This window comes from Mandrillus leucophaeus, unplaced genomic scaffold (assembly GCF_000951045.1).
Source record: "Mandrillus leucophaeus isolate KB7577 unplaced genomic scaffold, Mleu.le_1.0 Scaffold419, whole genome shotgun sequence".
NCBI lineage: Eukaryota > Metazoa > Chordata > Mammalia > Primates > Cercopithecidae > Mandrillus > Mandrillus leucophaeus.
Window position 1 is genome coordinate 1,300,619 of NW_012104465.1, and position 22,175 is coordinate 1,322,793.

The 22,175-nt window shown below is 45.6% G+C and overlaps 1 protein-coding gene across 1 annotated transcript in view; it reads right to left on the bottom strand.

The window, feature by feature from the left end:
- LOC105548704 (acid-sensing ion channel 2-like) overlaps positions 1-22,175 on the bottom strand; it is a gene marked incomplete at its 5' end in the record, with an annotated part of 298,295 nt that overhangs the window by 56,701 nt on the left and 219,419 nt on the right. Inside the window, one exon of the mRNA XM_011992871.1 lies at positions 18,693-18,820. Within this exon, the coding sequence (XP_011848261.1) occupies positions 18,693-18,820 (128 nt within the window). The remainder of the gene's footprint in view (positions 1-18,692; positions 18,821-22,175) is intronic.

The following is a 22,175-nucleotide window of genomic DNA, read 5'->3' on the forward strand; positions in this document are numbered from 1 at the left end:
ACCTTGGCCTCCCAAAGTGCTGGGATTACAGCATGAGCCACCACACCCAGCCTTTCGCAATTACTTTTAATGGCAAAACCCACAATTAATACAATTTCTGGTGCTCTTCATTCCTTTTGTGTGAACCCATATTTCCATCTGATGTCATTTTCCTTTTCCTTGAAGAAAAATCTCTTGGAGTACAAATCTGTGGGTGATAGATATGTTGGAGTAAGGATCCGCTGGTTCTTCTGCTTCTATATGTCTGAAAAGACTTATTTTGTTTAATTTTTGGAGATATTTTTACTAGATATAGATTTCTAGATTGACCACTTTTTTTTTTCTTCCAGTACTTGACAGATGTTGCTCCACTGTCTTCTCCCTTGCATTGTTTCTGGTGAGAAATCTACTGTCATCCTTATCTTTATTCCTCTGTAGGTAATGAGCTATTTTTCTCTGGATGCTTTTAACATTTTCTTTATCACTGGCTTTGAGCAATTTTGGTATGGCTTTGCTGTAATTTTCTTCATGTTTCTTGTGCTTGGGGTTCTTTGAGCTTTTTTGTGTGGATTTATAATTTTCATCAAATTTGGAAAGGATTTGGCCATCAGTTTATAAAATTTTTGTTTCTGCCCTCCCACCTACCCCACACTTCTTGAAAGACTCCAAATACCAGTATGTTAGGCCATTGGAAGTTGTCTCATTGCTACATTCTTCATTTTAAAAATTCTTCTTTTTTTATTTCATTTGTTTCCTCAAGTTAACTAATGTTTTCTTCTGCAATGTTTAATTTGCTGTTAATCTTATCCAGTGTATTTTTAAAGTCAAAGACATTGTAGTTTTTAATCTCTAGAAGTTCAACTTGGCTTTTTAACAAATGTATTTCATGTCCATCCTTTGAACTTATGAGATTTAGCTATAAATGTTTTAATGTCCTTGTTGGCAATTTCTAATATGTGTTTGTTCTGCATTATTTTAATTGACGAATTATTCTCATCATAGGTCATATTTTCCTGCTTCTTTGCATGCATGGTAATATTTGATTGGATGCCAGACAATATGAATTTTAACATGTTGGGTATTGAATTTTTTATATCCCTATCAATATTCTTGAGCTTTGTTCTGGAACACATTTAAGTTACTTGGAAATAGTTTGACCCATTTGGGTTTTGCTTGAAGATTTGTTAGGCAGAAACAAAGCAGTTTTTAGTTTAGGGCTAATTATTTCCTGTTACTGATGCAGGACCCTTGTGGACACTTTACCAAGTGTTCCATGAATGATGGGGGTTTCCAGTTTGACTAGTAGGAATAGGCTCTATTCCCAGCTCTGTGTGAGTGCTGCCAGGCACTGTTTCCTCTCATCTTCTCAAATCATTCTTTCCCTGGTTTTGGGTAGTTTTCTCACATGCCTACCCCAATCAGGAATATGCTGAATTCTCAAGGAGGATCCTTCAGATCTCTGGAGTTCTGTCTCTGTGAAGTCCTCTCCTCTCTGGTGCTCTGTCCTGTGAACTCTGGTTGGCTTGGTCTTTCTGGACTCATAGCTCTGTGTCCTTGACTCAGGGAGTCACTGGGCTCAACCTGGGTCCCCCTGCCTGTGCAGGGCTGGAAAGTCTCTCAAGAGCATAAGCTGGGGCAGTCATAGTGCTCACCTTTGCTTGTTTCTCATCTCTCTGGGGTCACCATCCCTTGTCACCTAATATTCAATGTCTTGAAAATTGTTTTCCATATATTTTGTTTTTGGTGTTACTGTTGAGGGTAAGTCCACAAGCTGTACCTACATGTTGGCTAGAAGCAGAAGTCTCTGAAGTGGAAGCAGAAGGCTCCACTACCATCACTGGTCCAGGCCATCTCAATAACAGGCTAATTTTAATACCAATAACAATAATACTAAATGCTATTCCCAAGTAAAGAGTAGATTTGTGTCAGGTGGCCCATCTCTATTATGTGCCATTGCCTCTCCATTCAGAAGAGTGACATAGCTACTTCACAACTGAAGTACTTTCATAGCTATTGCCAAATCTGATTCTCTCAACAGCCAGGTGATGTACGTAGGCAGGCATTCGGCCATTTGACAGAGAGAGAGTTTGAGGCCCAAAGAGGTATAGTGATCTGCTCACGGCTACCTAGACAGCAAATGGGAGTCAGAACTATAACCATGGCCTCTGTCCTCGACTTTAGGGTTGGATTTGCTGCTTCCTCTCTCCTGCATATCAAGGCAGCAGGCAGGGGCCTTAGCTTTCACTCCTGATCAGTAATGAGACATCCATTTCCCCACTGGGAAGAAGGAGGATGAATAATCCAGCCCCCCTGCTAGAAAACACATGGGCAAGTGAGGCAACAATCAACGCCATCCCAGGCAAGCCTCTGTGCTGCCTGGATTCACGGCATGCAGGGCACAATGCTGTGTTTTTCTGACCGTTGCCATGGTGTGTGGACAAAATGTGAGCATGTTTCCTTGGAAAACTTCAACAGTGACTCACCCTCATTTTTACTGGGATCAATAGAAGAATGGGCAAGCTGGGAGTAGTGGGGGGAAGGAATAGCCAGGAGCAAAATCAGGACACAGATCACAGCAATGTTTGCTACCTATCAGCAAGTGGGTTGCTAATGCAAAGTGGTTTCTTAAAAGCTTGGAAAATAAAAACAATAGCCATTACATTTGAAGACAAGTTAGCATTAGAAAAAGATGTGTAGCTCCGAAATGAATTCTCTTTAATCAAGGGTCTCATTTCCTCTTGGTTACCAAGCGTTCTGTCCACATGGAGTGGTCAGAAGGCTCTGGTCCCTTTGGTGGCCTGCGAGCTCAGAAGCAGCATGGAGTGGTGAAAAGAGCACAGGTTTTGGAATCTGAAAGGTCTGGGTTTGAATTGTATCTCTCCCTTACTAAGCCTTAGTTTCCCCATCTAATAAGATGGGCACAGGGAAGCCTATCTTGCAAGGTGGCCATGATGAGGCAGCCTGGATAAAGGAGCTGGTGCACGGTGCTCACTCATTGCCAGCATCACACTGGGGATCCTGAGAGACTAAGAACAGGGAACAATGGGGTTGATAATGGCAGCTCCACTCAGTGAACTGTGATGAAATGCTAAGACTCATTTACAGAGACCTCCTCATGGCAGGAGAAGATGTTTATGGGAAATAATGTTGAGGGACAAATGGAGAAAACAATATCAAAGTCCAGTGGACAAACTGGGCTAGAGATGATCATTGGAAGCTGCTATACCAGGACCCTACTGAGAGGGCCCAACCGCTATGGGCTGTGGGTAAGGGGAGGTTTTGAGGAAGTGGAACCTTGTGAAAGCGGGGTTAGAAGGCCTGCCAACAGAGGGACAGAGGAGGGAGAGGGGAGAGAGGACAAGGGACAGGGACCCGAGGAGACAGAACAACAGAGAGAATAGCTCCTTAGCTTTCAGTCTTAGTACCAGCAGGTGTGTGTGCCTGTTTTCCAGTGAGCATTTCCCAGCCTTCAGTAACCATTGCCCTTGGCTGGCACTAGCCCCTAAGGCTCTCTGCTCCTTGTATCCCCAGGAGCCCTAACTGAGGCAGAAACAGAGAGAGAGTATACGGAGAGAAAATTGCAAGGAAAGATACCAAAATCATAACCATTGCTTTCAATAGACGGAGGTGCTATGGGTTATGTTTTTCTATTTTTCTGTTCCCTCCCTGGTGTTTTCTACAGTAGCTATATCATAAAATCTTCAAGGAAAAACAAAACAAAAGCATGGTCCACAGGCCTCTGGGGCTGCTATTGCCCACCCTCCCTTCTCTGTTGGCTCTGCCCCTTGTCATGCCTTCTCCCTGCCTTTTTTGGATGGGTGCCTTTGCTGGTTGCAGGTCTGCGTGGTCCTTCTCCACATTCCCCAGGTCTGGTAATTTCCATTTCCATTTGCTGAGCTGACCTTCCTTCCCCAGCACCTGGGGTTCCTCACAGCATCTACCCAGGAGAAGGTCTTTGGGTTCCATGTCTAGGTTCCTCTATCTCTGAGTTCCTCAGTGCCTGCCTTGTTCTCCTGGGCAGAATAAAAGCAGAACACCTGAGGGCAACTACAGGCAGTATTGCTCAACAGTTAGAGCCCAGGCGTTGGTGTCAAGCCGACTCTAATTCCAGGCTGTACCACTTTCTAGGTGTGTGTCCTTTAGCAGGTTTCTTAACCTCTCAGTGCTCCAGTTTTATTTTCTGTAAGATGGTTTCTAGTCATTGCTATGTACTTAGATTTGGGAGGCACACCTGTGTGAGATACTGGGTATGCTGCCTTTAGAAAGGTTCTGGACTTTATAGATAAGACTTTCAAGGAATTGTGCCAGTTATGACGGTGAGCATGTTGGCTCCACTCAATGAACTGTGATGGCATGCGAAGAGGGATGTTACAGAGGCCTCCTCATGACAGGTCTGATACCAGTTATGATTCCTTGAAAGTTGTCCACCGAGTGAGGTCACTTCCACTGCCATGTCCCCTCTGAGAGGTGGTAATATGGTTTGGCTGTGTCCCCATCCAAATTTCAACTTGAATTGTAATTCCCATAATTCCCACGTGTTGTGGGAGGGATGTGGTGGGAGGTAATTGAATCATGGGAGTGGTTTCCTCCATACTGTTCTCATGGTAGTGAATAAGTCTCACGAGATCTGACCGTTTTATAAGGGGTTTCCCCTTTTGCTTGGCTCTCATTCTCTCTTGACTGCCACCATATAAGATGTGCCTTTCACCTTCCGACATGATTGTGAGGCCTCCCCAGCCACGTGGAACTGTGAATCCATTAAACCTCTTTTTTTTTTTTTTTTAAATAAATTATCCAGTCTCGGATATGTCTTTATCAGCAGTGTGAAACGGACTACTACAGGTGGGAAGCCCTGCTTGTCCTCCTCCTCACTGAGGTTCTGAATATGGCTAAGCCCAGATTCCTCTCCCACGTCTGCCATCAGGAACCACCAGAAATGCATTCAGGAAAGGGGTGAGACAGTCTTCATTATCACCCCTTCAGGTCACAGAAACAGCTGCCTCAGTGATGAGGCTGTTTTGATGCTTGACATCAGGGCAGCCTGACACCCCAGGTAGAATCCCCTCCTCTGCTGGTCTGCTCCTTCTGCTGGTTCCCATCAGGCCTTTTGGGGGAAACTTGGAGGCTCACTTCAATTTCACAAACACCATCTGAGCCCCTACTGTGTCCTGAGCACTGGGACAGGTGCTGGGCATGGACAGGAGTAAGTCTCAGTCCCAGTGACAGACACAGAACAAGTAAAAGGCATAGAAGTGAAGGACCCACTGTCTTTACAGTGGAGAAGGGACATGTGACTTTCTAAAACCGAGAGCAGGACATCTCAGTGATGCAGCCCAGAAACTGAGGGCATTGAGTAAGGAAGAGGAGAATGTGATTTTAGGAGCTAAGGAACAGTTAAAAACGGCTGTCAATCTAATGCAACTAATCAATCCAATTCAAATTAATTGAATCTTATCTAATCCACTGAGCTAATTAAATCCATCCTACATGGATGGAAGAATAGCATGGTGACTGAAACTGCTAGAACCTATGCCCTGCCCTCTTCGATGATTTGGAGGAACTGTGGTCTCTAATCCCAGGTAATTTTTTAAAAAAATTCTAACTTCAAAAATAGACAAAAATCTTTCAAACGTTGCTTTTCAAAAAAGCAACTTCTGAGCCATAGGCCTCTCGCTATGTCCTTGCAGGTGCTGGGAGCCAAATTAGGGTCTGGTGGAGGCTGTCCACTAAAGAAGGTATTACAGGGGCAGTCCAGGGAGGAGGCTGTCCCTGGCTACACGGAGCAGGCGGGACCCCTTCTCCTTTATGTGAGCCTGTCTGTCTATTAGGAGTTGGGTCCAAACCGTAAAACATATTTGTAAATAGCTGCATTATGCACATCCTTAGAAATTGCACAATTAATATATGAATACATAAATTCATACTTATAAATATGCCAAGGGTCCAGTAAAAGTGAAGAATCTTCCTGCACACTCAATTGTGTTCTCTTCCTCTGAGCAGCTCTCAGTAGGTAGGCACCACTCTAGACTTTTTCTGTGTGCTGATATGCATACATGTGCATTTATAAATATATAGTTTAGGGTGTGGGTATTTTTAATACGAACGGGACCACATTGTATGTATTGTTCTGCAGCTTGCTTTTTTCACCTACCAAGATGTCTTAGAAATTTTCCCCAAGGGATCTCCAAATCTTCCTTACCCAGTTTAACTGTTGCAGGGGGTAGGGGAAATGCATAGGCATCTTCCCTCCTCAATGTAATCATCCTTCTATTGATGAACATTTAAGTCGTGTCTAGATTTCTGCTCATACAAACAGTGCTGCAGGAAAGATCTTTATCTATGTTGCTTGGTGTACGTGAGTATGTACTTCTTTACGGCAGATTCTAAGACGTAAAACTGCCAGGTTGAAGGGAATGCAAGCTCTTTTATTTTATGGATGTGTGCTGCATCCCTACCCATCTCCCCAGCCCAGAGGCTCTACCAGTTTATATTCCCCTCAACAGTTGTCCCAGCTGCCCTCTCTAAGAGATGGGTGGCTTCTTTGCTGAGATGCAGCTCCCCTTCCGCTTGTCTCTTCTGTGGTTTCTGTGGTCCCCTTGGCTCTCCTGCAGACCTTGGCCCAAGGCCATCTTCCTGTCCTTTGTCACCCAAATGCATCAAAGGCCCTATTTTAAGGACTCTGAGTCCTATTTCAAAACACACAGCACATAAATAAGGGAGTGATGACTCTCATTTCAGAATGATTTCTTCTTCCACAAGAGGATCTGCTTCAGCGTTTGGAGCAATCAATGAACCAATATTGATTATGCCTGCCATTTATTCATTCATTGATTTACAGTGTTAGGTTTGTGCTAGCTGCTGCAGAACGCTTGTCTTCAAAGGGTATTCTCTCATTGGATGGAGCAAGACATGCAAATACCTTGTGTTATTAGGTAAATTTATATTAATAGACAGTTGACTGTTATTAAAACATTTTAATTACTCAAAGAGGAAGAGAGAGAGGGAGAGAGACAGAGAGGGAAAGATCTGAGTAGGTGAGGGACCAGAGGTGTTTTGGGGATGGAACAGGCTAACATATAAACACTACGATTTACTAGCCCACAGAGAATGATTACTGGGGCTGTCCAGCCCGTTTGTCACAACATAAACAAATGCAAGGACTTCTCCAGCTGTGATGGCTGGGCAATAGTTGTTTTCAAGCGTGCAGGAGGAGGGCAGAACAGGAAAGAGATGTCTTTTTCAGACTCCTCCTTCCTTTACCCTTGCCAAGGGAGTGTGACAGTCAGGAAGACTGTTCATATTCAGTCATTCATTATAGTTGATATTTCTAAAAGACGTGTTGGTGATTCTTTAAACTTCTCAGTTGCCAAGAAAAAGATACAACAGCTTTTAGCCTATGCATGAAAGTGTCCTCTATAGGCCGTTTTTCCCCCTTTAAAAAAAGTCAGAAACCAAGGCCATTCCATTTGGAGTTCAGACGGTGAGCTGTCCATGAATCAAAAGATAACGTGGCACCGGGCAGCAGGACCAACCAAAGCATGGTCTGATTTATTAACTTGTCTCCTGAGGAAGATAAAGTAGGTGAGTCAATAGACATTAGGGCTCCTTTCCTCTGCCTGGGTCCAAGGAGGAAATAAGCCACGGAGAGATAAGCAGCCGGCTTTTGATGTCAGATCCAGCGCAGAGTGGGTGCGGGAGCAGCCAGTTCTCCCTGGCGATGCTAGTGAGGGTGGGCACCACCAAGGGTCTGCACTGTAGACCCAGGCGGGGGCTGCCATGTCAGCACCATTTCTAGCTTATCCTTTCTTCCTGGGTCTCAATAAAAAGACTTATTTTTTAGTTCCTAGTGTTCAAAGAGTGTTTAAGTTACACCATATCTGAAGGCTAAGCAGAACTTAAATGGACTGTAAATTATTTAAGTTAGCCCTCAGAGATCATTGCACAATGTTCCATCCATCCATCATTCCATCTAAGAATTGTAAGACCTAATCTTTTCCTCTAAGAAGTTTACAGTATACTGGGGGCATATTACCAAATAGTAGCTTTTCTATTTGATTGATTGATTGTAGAAATGGCATCTTGCTATGTTGCCCAGGCTGGTCTCCAACTCCTGATCCTCCCTCTTCAGCTTCCCAAAGTGCTAGGATTATAAGTATGAGCCACCACACCCAACCAGCTATAGCTCTTACTCCATACCTCTCCCACTGGCCTGTAAGCTCTAAGAAGAACCAGGTTAGTCTTGTCCACTGGTAACCTGACACATAACACAGTGCCTGACACATAGTAGGTGATCAATAAATGTCAATATGAGATGATCAGACAGTAGGACAGGAAGAACGCTCAAGGTCTATGTGGGGCTGCATGTAGATGAGAGGGGGCTGGGTGCTGGAGGGCAGTGAGATATAACCACTGGAAAAGGTGACGGCAGGAGCCAGGAGGTAGAATTTGGGCTTTATTTTATGGGCTGGGAAAGACATTAATGGGTCTCAAGCAGGCTGTGACACGGTAAAGTCCTCTCTCTCACATTTATTTATTCATTCATTTCATTCAATGCAATTGATTGAATATCTTGTATATGTAAGGCATCACGTAAAATATAAAGAATAGAAGTACGATAGAATCATATCCCCAAAGAGTTCTCAGTCTGGCAGGGGAGACAGATAAGTAAACAGATGGTTATAATGTATACATTTTATGCTAGAGATTTCCACATAATACTCTGGTATGGCCATGTTTGCACTAAATCTTGGAGGAAGGACACATACAAGTGAGGTGATGAAAGGGTGGGAAGGGTGTTGCTGGCAGAGGGAACGAGGAGAGAGTGTGCAATGCTGGGAGGAGGGCTCTGTTTAATATCGCTGGGGTGTTGTGTGGGAGGCTGGGGGAGTAGAGTGAGAGGCCACTGAAAGAGAGGCAGGAGCTAGACTAGACAGGTCTATGAAGAGATTCTTGGACTTCACTCTGTGGTTCACGAGGGAGGGAGAGGAGCAGGGCTGTATTTTAGAACGGTCATGTTGATGCAGAGAATGGGTTGGGGAGGGACAGAGTGAGCACTGGGGGGGGGGCCAGTGAGGCAGTTGTTGTTCTTATCTGGGTGAAAAAACATAAGCAACTGAACTAAAGTAGTGTCTGGGGTGGGGGATAATAACAACTAGCATCAATTGGGCACTTACGGTATGCCAACTCTTCTATGGGTATTACATGTATGAACCCACTTAGTCCTCTAGTCCCCCTCTGAGGTAGGAACTAGCATTATCCCCATTTTGCGGATGAAGAGACTGAGAAACAAGGTTCCACAACTAGCAAATAGGGATTTGCACTCCCGCCATTTACAGAGTTTTGAATCTAGGGGAGCATCAATTATGAAGTGCAGGTGTGGGGACAGGGAGAGGATGAATTTAGTTTTGACTATTGATTTGGGATGTCCATGGCACTCTAAGTGAGGAGTTTAGCAGCCCCTGGAATGTTGGGTCTGGAGCTCAGGAAAAAGGTCCGGGCTGGGGTGGCAGTCTGGGAGTTATGGGAAAGGACGCTGTAACCTGGGAGAGGACAATACAGCAACCCGGAGTGCCACTAGGTAAGGGGTGGCAGGGGAAGAATTGCTTTTGAAGGGGGCCAAGGCAGAGTGGGCAGGGAGGTGAGAGGAAGCCGGACAGGAGTGAAAAGGAGTGTCTCAGGGAGGGTGTGGGCCACAGTCCACATGCTGGTGAGAAACCAGGTGGGACAAAGACTGAGGAGTATCCCTGTCAACAAAGGCTGGGTTAAGCTAAAGAGATCTCATGAGCAACCTTGACAAAGAAAAGTTTCAGTGGCGTGTTGGAGGTGACTGGCAAGAAAAAGGGAAATGAAGAAGCAGGGATAAGCAAGTACTGCAGGCCCCCCTTATCCACGAGAATACGTTCCAAGACCACCAGTGGATGTCTGAAACTGCAGATAGTACCCACCCCTATATGTATCATGTTTTTTTTCCTATACATACATACATACCTCTGATAAAGTTTAATTTATAAATTAGGTACAGTAAGAGATAAACAAAAATAACTAATAACAAAATAGAACAATTATAACAATATGCCAGCATCATGACTCTTGCTCCTTGGAGCCATGATTAAGTAAAATAAGGGTGACTTGAACACAAGCATTGCCGTACCTTGATAGTAAATCTGATCACTGAGATAGCTGCTAAGTGATCAGCAGGTGGGCAGTGTATGTACGCAGCGTGGATACGCTGGACAAAGGGCTGATTCACGTCCTGGGTGGGATGAAGTGGGATGGTGCAAGATTTCGTCACGCCACTCAGAATGGTCCACAACTGATTATTTCTGGAATTTTCCATTTAATATTTTCAGGCTGCAGTTGACTGTGTGTAACTGACATTAGCGACTGACTAGATAGAGAACTTTTTGGTGACTCTTTGTTTGGAATGCAAGGAGAGGAAGAGGCTGCAAGGTAGTGGGGAGGTAAGATAAAGAATAATTTTAAGTCCTCGTAAGACTGGAGTATATTTTTATGGGATTCAGTTTTCAATTCCCCAACAGTGCTAAGCACAATACCTAGCTCATCCTAGCCAATCAGCAATTCTTTGAAGAATCCTTCTCATTTCTCCCCCATCCTCTGCTGTCAAGTCCACCTTGATAAAATCAAGCTCATATTGTGCAGGAAAAAATGGTGAAAACTTGACTCTTGGCAAAATCGTCTGGGGATCTGAAGATATTGCTACTTTAGAGGCTGAGTGGCAACAAGTGATTAAGTAGCTAAGCTAGCAGATGCTTAATTGATTCTTATTCTTGCGCTATTCATGGGAAACAGTGTACCCTCTTGACGGTGAATGCAATGTCTACACAGCGGGCCATCTCACCTCATGGCACCTCTCCAGTGCTTTGATGGGGTGGAAATGGATGCTTCCATATTTATGTGGCTCCATCTTTGGCCATCTGGAAGTCACTAAAGGCATGTGTAATAAATTCTCTCCTCTGCCTTGAGAAAAACCAACTGGGCAAGCTTCCATTTCTAATGGGGTCCGTGAAACATGGATATTAAGGACCACGGATTTGGCTGTCAGGTTGACGAATGAGTCTTCCCTTTTGAAAGGCACTTAGGAAGTTATAATTGGAAGCTTGAGAGGAGCTGTCAAAAGCAGGCAGTGGGCATCCCACCAAGCTGCTGGGTCTTTTTATTTAGGGGTGGGGTGAGGGATACTTTCTTCTTGTGAGCCATGGTGGGATTCCCTCCAAATGGTGGAAATGTGGCCAACTTACACCAGAGGCAGAGGCTTAGGCTTCTGTAGGAGCCAACTGGTCCTGCCAAAGACCTAACTAGGGCTGGCAAGACCTAAGTATTCTTATTTGCTTTTATTATAGTCTAAACAGGCTAGAAAGGCAGCAGTTAGATGCAAGGTGTTGTGTGATGGTAGGCATTCTCAGGGCACTTTAGATACAGCTCAAGTGATATAAAGTCTAGGTTGTGGAATGGAAACCTTCTCATTCCTGGTGGTTTCCAGCTGGTAGTGAAAGAGGTTCCTGGTGAGAGTGGGATGCCTCTGGGCAGTGACATTCAACCCTGGCTCTCCAAGGTGTTTCTGAGGCTGTCAAACATAAACCCAGGGCCATGATTTCCAGGAAATTTCCTGAACAATAAAGATGGTGGGCCAACTGATTGCCCAGAATCTCTAGATTCATTCCCAGAACCTCCAAGAAGTACAAGCAAGGTGGTTGAATAAATATTGGATGAATACATGGATCAACACTTAAAAAACAAGAATCACCACCAGGCTCTTTGAAGAGCGGGTGGGAGATGATTAAAGGCTTCTGATAGCAAATCATGACTTGGAAGGCCAGGTCCTATGGCTGGAAGGCCAGCTCATTATAGGCCAGGTCCAATCATGACCTATAATCCCAGCACTTTGGGAGGCAGAGGTGGGCGGATCACTTGAGGCCAGGAGTTCGAGACCAGTCTGGTCAAAGTGGTGAAACCACGTCTCTACTAAAAATACAAAAATTAGCCAGGTATGGTGCCACAAGCCTGTAATTCCAGCTGCTCCAGAGGCTGAGGCATGAGATTTCCTTGAACTCAGGAGGTGGAGGTTGCAGTGAGCAGAGATCGCACTACTGCACTCCAGCCTGGGTGACAGAGTGAGACTCTGTCTCCAAAAATAAATGAATGAATGAATGAATGAATGAATGAATGAATGAATGAATAAATAAATAAACAATCATGGTTTGAGCAAAGAGTCTGATTGGTGATGTCAGCTTAGTCCTGTCCCCATGCCGCATGAATATCCCAGCTTTGCAGTTTCACGTATATTTGCTCACTCATGTAATTTTCCCCGAATTCCAGAATTCTGTGCTGGCTCTCTCATCTGTTCATCCACTGTTATCTGCACAGATGGCTTCCAGATCTATCTCCCTAGCCCTGACCCCTTTCATGAGCTTTTGCTTTGATTAGCTTGTCTAAGCCAGAAACAATATGACTAGATCATCCATCACAGCCTGGCTTCATCGCCTCAGGAGGAAGGGCCTTCAGGGCAGACTTTTAATGGGACAGTTGGCAGAGGTGAGTTGAGGAGGCAGCGGGGAGCATTAGAGCATAACATTGGATTGATTATCCAGTTGTACTTCCAACAACTCACATTTATGGAACTTATCTATAAGCAAGGCACTGGGACCACAGAATCCAAAAGACACTAGCCTTGCCCTTAGAGGGCTCCCAGTCTATAAGAGACAAGGGCTGTGAGAGGTAAAAGAAGGCAGTTCTGGAGAGGTAGGTGTCAGGAGCAGTGATCCACATGAAGTAAGCCTACATGGGAATGTTGTATCCTTAGGAGTGTGATAAAAAATGCCCAATCCCCCACTTCATTCTGTGAGTGCTCCAAGACAGGGGCCAGGTCTTACTTATCTTAATTTTCCCAGCACATTCAGTGCTCAGCAAGTACTTGCTGAGGGAATAAATGAACAAAATGTTGTATGGAGTGGCTAACTATCCCTAGGAAGGTGGCAGGATAAGACAGCAAAGTTCTTCTTAAAGGCCACGACCTTTGGGTGGTATCTGGAAGTGTGAATAGGCCTTTGCCAGGTACATGAGACAAAGAAGGGCAGAGGGAACAGAGAGAACAGATGCACAGAGGCAGTCATCAAAGAGAATGGAGTGTTTGGTGGACGGTTCTGCATCATTGGGATCTAGGGTCCATGCTGGTCAACCACAGGCAGATGAGGAGGCTGGAGAGGTGAGCAGGGGCCAGGCTGGGCAGGGACTCCAGAGCCATTCTAAGGGGTTTAGATTTTTGTAAGTGACAGAAAGCCCTGGAATGTAAGGGTGTTATGTTGGGTAGTGCTGTGACCACTGTGGATGTGGGTTGAGGAAGGGGTACTACCAAGGAGGGTAGCCAGAGCCTCTCTCTTAGAGTTTTAGGCGACTCTACCCCAGCTCCTGCTTCTCTCTAGTAGGAGCCTAGGTTCTGCCTCCCAGAGCTGGGGAGATCGTTTGTCTCACATTCTTGTCCTAATTTACCTTATGAGCATCCCCAGCCAGCTGACAGAGCAGGGAGTGGGTGCAGAACTGCTGTCGGCCAAACTTCCTGGTGATCCCTGTGTCCTTAAGTGAGCAGGGGCAGGGACTCCCAGGTGGTGAATGCTAGAGGTCATTTGAGGTCGTCTCATGGAATCCTCTCATTTTATAGACGGAAAAACTGAGGCCCAGAGATGGCAGTGACCTATCCAAAGTCCCATGACACAGCAGGACTAGAATCCAGGCCTCTGGGCTACTATGCTGATTTGTTCTCCACAGTGCCGAGTAGCCTTATTTTTTCGGGCTTATGGTGAGAAAAGACCAGCCTGCCAGCCAGTCCCTCCCTGGATTAGCTCCCTGTGTGCCCTCTCCAGAGAGTCTTCCTGAGTTACACCCGTGCAGTGTGGCAGAGCAGAAAGAGCATGGGTGTGGGAACGTGGCAGATTTGGGCTTGAAGCCCAACCCTGCTGCTCCCCTAGTTACGCAACCTTGAACAAGTTACTTAACCGCTCAGTTTTGTCATCTGGAAAGTGGAGATATCAGTACCTCCCTTGCAGGGTTGTTGTGGGAGATTACATGAGATAATGCGCCTCAAGCGTCCCTGCGGCATAATGCCTGGCAGGTGGCATGCGCTCCACTGATAGGAACTGTTGTTATTCTTTTACCCCTCCCAGGGTTCTATTTCTGCTTCCAGCATATTACCCGGCTACCTGTCTCTGGTGGTCCTGGGACTGTGCAGGGGCTTCTACAGCAACTGAGCTAACCAGGGCACTTCTCAAGGTTGTTTAGGAAGGCAGCCAAGGCATACCTTGGCTTATTTGTTTTTAGGGCAAATGCAGATTAAGAAAGCAATCTTTGGACTGGGTTGCAGCCCAAGAGTATATTCTTTAGGACAATAAAATAAAATTTAAAACATTTGGAAAGTGTGGTGTGTGTGTAATTAAGCATGGGTGAGATAATTTTCACCACGCAAAAAGACTTTCCCATGTATACAAAGACTCATGGTAGGATTCCTTTAAGCCACTAGTTCCTCTTAGGGCTCTTACTCTGGAGTCAATTTTCCTAGCATGATTCACACCAACCTTCCAGGAAAGCGCTTTCTGCTTCCTACCACTTGTCACCCCGGCCTTCCTGCAGTTTCCTTAAACTTTGAGCCAAAGCAGAAGAATCTTGGATTGATGGCAATGTAGTTGCCACATTTTATTGATATACCATATACTATAAGATGCATCACGATTTTATGTATAACCAAGAGAGAAAAACAAACACTGCTTATTGTAATTTTAAGACTTAATTGATTGTAAAACAAATCCTTATTTCAGAAATGCTAAAATGTGAACACAGATATGCCTCTTAACAATTAATGAAATGAAGTGTCTGAGGACCAGGATCAACTGGATAGGTTTGCATACTCGCAGAATGAGATCATACAGCTGGGGCTAAATCCCCAAAATATACTTGACTTAACATTATTTTTTCCTTTGTTAAAGAAACCACTAATCTACAGGCTCTGTGAGGGCAGAGACGGGGTCTGTTTTGTTTACCACTGTATCTCTACCACTTCACTCATAGTAGGTATTCAGCAAATATTTGCTGTATGAATAAATAGAACAAAGTCACAACATGAAAGAGACGGAAAGCCCACAGAAGAAAATAAATCAGTCATAATTCCCCCACTGTGGGTATTTTGGCTGATTTCCTTCAAGTCTTATTTCCTATGAATATGCTCTTTTATACACATGTAAATATAATGTATTATTAGATTTAGCTCTGGGATGTGTTTTTGTATTTCTCTATTAATATAAATGAAACGATGAAATGAGATGATGCGGAAATGCTTTGAAGACTGTAAAATGTTTAACAAATATCTTATTAGTTATAATAATCATGAAAATACAGACATGAATGGGGCTGATTTTCTGAGAATACACTTCAAAGCTAACAGCGACTTTGCCCTCCAAAGCTGGGAATATGTTCTATTTCCTCATCCTACTCACCAAGGGGAGTCCTTCTGTTTCATATTGGGAAGGGAAAGAGAAACTGAAGGCTTCCTAGAAGTCATGGCTCCAACTTCCCACCCAGCCCAGAAATTTCTTCCATCTCACTAATGGAAGATCATCCAGGACTGGGGGAGGAAAAAGCACATCTCTCAGGCTGATGAAAAATAACAGCCTACAGAGAACCTCCTCCTCTCCACCCTTTACCAGCGGTGGGGAGAAGTTACACACTGGGTTCCAAGGAATGCTGTTCACTTATTCTGCCTGCTAATAACAATGTAGATAGCAGAGAGATGTCAACACAAGTAAGTAATTCATGACAGTGGGGGTAGGTACGTTCAACAAGCCACAAAGTCAGATTTGCCATGGACAACTAATTAAAAATTTACTTTTAGATAGTCACAGAATGTATACACATATTGATGAGTCTAACCTGTGCCTGGTTCTTTGAAGGGATGTGGGTTTATTCATACAATAGAAGGGAGTGCTGACCGATTTTCTCTCCTTGATCAAACTTTGGCCAGGCTCTTCTGGGCCTTCTTCTCTTCTAAGCCTCACCCTTGGTTGGCCTATGAAGACTTGAACAAACACTAGCATAGTTTCTAACAGCTCAAGGCCGCATCCCTAGAATGCCTCTATCCCCTCTTAAAGTGCCTGCCTGAGAAAACTCGAGGCTGCTAAGAGAATTTACTTACTGTTTGTTTCAGCCAACACCTGAATATAGGGCCCCTGTCTCCCCATCTCTGTGGGAGGGTAGGAGCCTAACTAACTTCAATAAGCACCAGCTAGCAAACCCAGATGCTTTTCACAGGGACCAATACCTTGTTTTTTGTGATTTTTTACTTCTCTGACTCTGCTGCTCAAGCCCTTGCTGTTCCCTCTACCCACTCCCTCATTCTCTCTTTAAAACACCCAAGGCCTCTCTATGAATTGGGGTTGAGTTCAGCTCATGCTGCACCCTCTTCCCTACTGCAAAAGTAAATAATTGATTAAAATCTGCCCTCGCCGTGTTAACCCATGTCCAGCTTTGTTTACTTTTGACGGTACTCAGGAGCTCACCTAGTCTAGTAGCTCAGGCTTTCAGCTCACCTAGGCTGCCTGTCCATCTGCATGCCTTTACTGGATAATCGTTGTTCTCTCTCTTCTTGACTCTCAAATCCTTCGCCTTGAACTTTGCCCCTGCCATCCTTATGCCCTCCTTTGTCCTCAAGGATACATTTTCCTGGTTGCATCATTTGGTTTCTACCTTGCATACCCTTGGAGATCCCCTTTTCTGCTTGCACCACTTGTCTCAGTCTCTGGGAGCCCATAGAGGCCAGGTTAACCTTCCAGCACCTCCTGCCCCTGCATCAAAGCTGCAATCCCATTCCCTATGTGCTTCAGTGAAGGTTGACCTTGGCCTTTATTAACTGCCCAGGCATTGTGTACAGGGTACAGTTTGTGAGGCCTACGCCATCAACACTTTCCCAGAGAGTAAAAAATAATATTGCTTATGTATAGATTTATGACCAGTTTTTTTTTTTTTTTTTTTTTTTTTTTTCTAAGACAGGGTCTAGCTCTGTCTCCTAGGCTGGAGGGCAGTGGTGCAATCTCAGCTTACTGTAGCCTGTACCTCCCAGGCTCAAGTGATCCTTCCACCTCCACTGCCCAAGTAGCTGGGATCACAGGCATGCACCACCATGCCTAAGTAATTTTTTTTTTTTTTTTTTAAATAGAGATAAGGTCTCATGATGTTGCCCAGGCTGGTCTTGAACTTCTGGGCTCAAGCGATCCTCCTGCCTTGGCCTCCCAAAATGCTGGGATTACAGGCATGAACCACCATGCCCAGCCCTACAACCAGTTTTTAATGCAGAATATCACTTTATAAAATGGCTAAACAGCTGTGATCAGTACCAGATGAAAGATGACATTTGAGCTAGTTAGGGTAGGAGCCTAACTAACTTCAATAAGCACCAGTTAGCAAATCCAGATGCTTTTCACAAGGACCAGCACCCAAGCCCCTTCCTGTTTTTTGTGATTTTTTACTTCTCTGACTCTGTTGCTCAAGCCCTTGCTGTTGCCTCTACCCACTCTCTCATTCTCTCTTTGAAACACCCGGGCCTTCTCTATGAATTGGGGTTGAGTTCAGCTCATGCTGCACCCTCTTCCTTATTGCAAAAGTATATAATTGATTAAAATCTGCCCTCACCATGTCATCCCATGTCCAGCTTTGTTTACTTTTGACAGTACTCAGGAGCTCACCTAGGCTAGTAGCTCAGGCTCTCAGCTCACCTAGGCTGCCTGTCCATCTGCATTTTAAAAGCAAGCTGAGCTCATCCATTATGTGTATGTATCTTCCCTTGCTCCTCCGTCGTGGTTCTCCCTGAATCTCCCTTTCCCACACCCCAGAGCGGGTGCCTTCACTACTCACTGACTTAGCTCTGCCTAAGGTCTCCCCCAGAAACTTGTCTTAGATGATCTCATTTAGGATTCCCTCCCAGTTACAGTCTCTCCAGCTTTTATTCTAGGAAAACCAGGCAACAAGTATCCAGGAGATAAGAGAAAGAAATGGAGTCCGTCTTTCTCCGCAGTCCTGCTTTGAGACTGCCTCCCTACTGAGAGTTTGCGAAGGTCTCCCTTTTGAGATGTAAGACTCGCTTCAGACGTGAGGCTGTGCCCGTCCTCCCTCCACCCACAGACAGAATTGATGCAGCAGGCCCAGCTGGATGGGTGAGGTCCCCTCCCCAGCGCTATATCAAAGAGAGCAGGCAGGAGCCCACGCAACAAGGGCTCGCTCCACTTAAACTCTGTGATGGGAGAGGGACGCCTCCATCCCTTTTCTTTTTGTAGGCTGCTTTGAATTGTATTAACACAAGTGATGAAACATATCAAACCCTGGTTAGCAGTTTCCCTTAGCATCCCCTGGCCAAAAAAAAAAAAAAATTTTTTTTTTTTTTTAAATTAACTTGTGCAAAAAGTCAACTGTAACAGAATGGTCTGGAAAAGAAAAAACCCAACTAGCTTGGTGAAAAGAAAAATGAGCTGGGTTTCCTTCATGCCCAATTTTAGGAACCAACAGGTGGTACAGGAGAACTGGTGAAGAAGGTTAGCCAACACCTTTCTCCAGTTTCACAGTAAAGCCCTTGACCGAGTAGGAATTCCATTTCTCCTCCTTGTGCCTCTGGGGTCAGGGGAGGTTGAGGACCATCAATCCTGGGAGCCCAGGGAACTTACCCTCTGCTCCTGTGTGGCCACAAAGGTCTGGAACCCTGGAGCCACCCCAAAGCCCAGCTCTTGGATGAAAGGTGGCTCAGACTGACTGTGGATCTGAACTTTCACTCCTGCTTCAAATGTCGTTTCCTCTGAAAGAACAAAGACGGACAGAGCCATGGGTCAGTAACAACAGATGCTCATGGAGTCCTGGGATTGAAAAGCTCAAAGGGATGCTGAAAAGACCCTGTGATAAGCAGAATAATGGCCTCCAAAGGTGTCCACATCCCCACCTCCGGAAACTGACTAGGTTACCTTACGCGGCAAAAGGGACATTGCAGGTGTGATTAAGTTAAAGCTCTTGAGATGGAGAGACTATCCTAAATTATGGAAGTAGGACCCAATGTAATCACAGAGGTTCCTATGAAAGGGAGGCAGGAGGATCAAGGTCAGAGAGAGAATGGAAAAATGCTATGCTGCTGGCTTTGAAGACAGAGGAAGGAGCCATGAGCCCAGGGATGCAGGTAGCTTCTAGAAGCAGGAAAAGGCGGGGGAATGAATTTTCCCCTAGAGCTGCCAAAAGGAACACAGGCCTGCCAACAACCTTGATTTTATTGAGCCTAGGGAAATCCATTTTGGACTTCTGACCTCCAGAATTTTAAGATAATGACTTTGTGTTGTTTTCAGCCACTACATTTGTGGTAATCTGTTGCAGCAGCAATGGGAAACAAATTCAGGTCACTTCGCCAGGCCAACTCCTTGCCTCAGTTGCCAAATCTGTAGAACGGGATTATAAAATGAGTCAAACTCCTTTGTTTTATTGACTAACTTTTCTTCTGAGTCATGAGCTGAAGGTGAGGACATCAGGAGGAAGAAAACATGGTGGCACAGCAGTGGAATAAAAATGCAAGGCCTTCTTGCATGCCAAGGTGTTTGCCCCTTGGGGCTGCAATGGCCAAGCAGAAGAGAAGCTTCCTTCTTTTTTTCCATTGGCAGAAGAAATGGCCCTTGGCAGTGGGAGGTTGGGGGCGGTGCAGAGCCATCATCCTAAATGTTTAGTGCTCACAATAGGTGGAAAATGAACTTATGGGACTGTATAAGCCTTTACCAGATCCATTTCTCTGTCTTACCTTCTCCAAATAGTCTGCAGAATGAGCTTTCCAATTGTAAATTGTGTAACTCCCTCCCATGTTTCCAAGGACCCCAGGCTCCTTACCCACCCCTTCCCTAGCCTTGTTCTGAGCAGCCTCTGTCTCGTGGCACCATGCGGGGCTGCCTGGATTGGGCATCACCGGTCCCCACTCTGCACAAATGCATCTCCTTCTGCCCAGAGTGTCTTTCTACCTTGTCCACCTGACCATCTTCCCACTTGTCACTGAAGATTCAGCTCCCCAACCCCACCCAAAGCAACTCTTTCCCTTGCTCTGTTGTATCTTCCACATCTGCCCGCTGGAGCCCCTGCCACAGCATGTCATCATGAGCCTTTAACTGTTTCCGCCAGCAGGCTGGAGCATCCTGAGGCCAAGTTCTGGGCTGTCTCTCTGGACCTCAAAGTTCCTTTACAGGGCCAGGCATACACCAGGCACTCAGGAGATGCCTAATGAATGAATAAATGGGAGATTTATGGGTTAAACCTCAATCACTTATGAATGGACAAGGCCAGCCTGGAGTCCAAATCAAGGAATGTTCTCAAAGAAAAAAATGGGGAGAGAATGGATGAATGCAGGAATGAGAGAAGATGATGATGGGGTTGGGGGTCAGGGATGGAGAGGGGGAGGACATGTCAGCACTCAGGCTGTGGCTTGGGGAGGGGGTTTGGGGACACACTAAAGCTGGTACAGAAGAGAGTGGCTGGGAAGGAAGGGCTGGAGCCAGCCACGGGAAGGGCACGACCTAGGGAGTGGGTGGGGGCCATTGACTGAGGTAGGCGCAGGGGTCTGGAGCAGGGTGAGAATTCCAAGGCCAGGGGCTGTGTGGAAAGAAAGGCCTAGTAAGCAGACAGGGCCCCAGGGAAGGGTAGGCAGGGCTTTCATCATTTAGACGAGGAGACCCTCAGCCAGGAATCCTTTTGGATATAGTTCACGGAGTGGGAGAGAATCCAGACAATCTACAAACACATCCCACTTCCCTCCAGCACAGTCATTGTTCTGTGGTTTCTGTACAGCATCACCCTGTCCAAACTCCTGTCCTTATGCTCCTGGATGCCAGTGGCTTTGTGTCAATCTCTCCCATCGATGGTGAATTCCTCAAGAGAGGAGACCATATCTTATTCAGTCCAGGGCCCTGTCACCTAACACAGGGCCTGGCCCTCAGAAGGCGCCTCAAGGAAGGTTTTTAGATATGGGAGGAGGACTTCAGGAGAGGGAGAACTGGATGGAATGAGGCGGTTGAATAGTCATCTTTCAGTGGCTGTGTTTTCAAAAGTCTGCCCAAGACGGGGGTTGAGGAGAGTGTGGAGCCTGAGAAACAGACTCAGATGGGGAAGAAGGGTGAGTGTGGAGGGCTGCTGGGATGACAGGGATGCCCCTGCTGGGAGGAACTGAAGGCTCCTTCAGTGAGCCGTGGGAGGGAACAGGAGAGATGCCAGAACTTGTTTTTGAGAGCTAGCTGAGGCCGTGTGTGCCTGCTATACAACTGAGCTTAAGAAATCTTACAGCCAGTAAGACAGGCTCAAAGGAGAGGACCTGTGGCTTACAGGTGAAATGAGAAATGAAGCCTTCCTGTCAGAAATGGCATGAGTAATGGACAAAACAGACAGGCCTGGTGTGCCTCTCTTAGTAAGAACCGCCCAAGGCTAATCGAACTGGGTTCGGATTTGGAAGTGGTGTTAGCTTATTCTGAAAGCAGCAGTAGCTGTAGCCAAGAGTAAAATCCTAAAGTAGCCTCGTTTTTTACAAACACCCAGTGGCTGGATGAACATGAGTGGGAGCAGGTGATAGGTAAGGTTTCTTCTCTCTTTAGAACACTGCTGTCCACTGGAACTTTCTGCTAAGATGGGAATGTGGTATTCCCTGTGCTGCCCAACATGGTAGGCGCCAGTTACAAAAGGTGGCTTGTGTGACTGAGGAACTGAATTTTTCATTTTATTTAATGTTAATTAATTAAAACTTAAGTTTAAATAGCCCCATGTGGCTACTGAAAACATTACAGGATAGCACAGTTCTAGAATATCCAGCTATGAGCAGACTACAGCCCTCCCAGAGCTGAGGGGGTGACAAGGGCTCCGCCATATTGCCTTCCTAAGCAGGTGCTCTGGAAAGGCCCTTTTCTGGAGTCCTGGGTAGTTTGGGCAGGGTTCTGAGCAGCAGATCAGTGTGTCTTCGTGGTCAAACCACGACTTTAGTTCCAGATCCTCTACCCTGCTTTCCCCAAAGCCCTATTTGCACATCTCCAGATGCATTTCTTTCTATTTCTTACCAGAATTGCCCTTGGCTTCCCTCTGAAGATTGCTTTCCAGGTTGGTAGTGAAGAGCAGCTCCCTCCAGTCCCTGCCTCACTCTCTTTCCT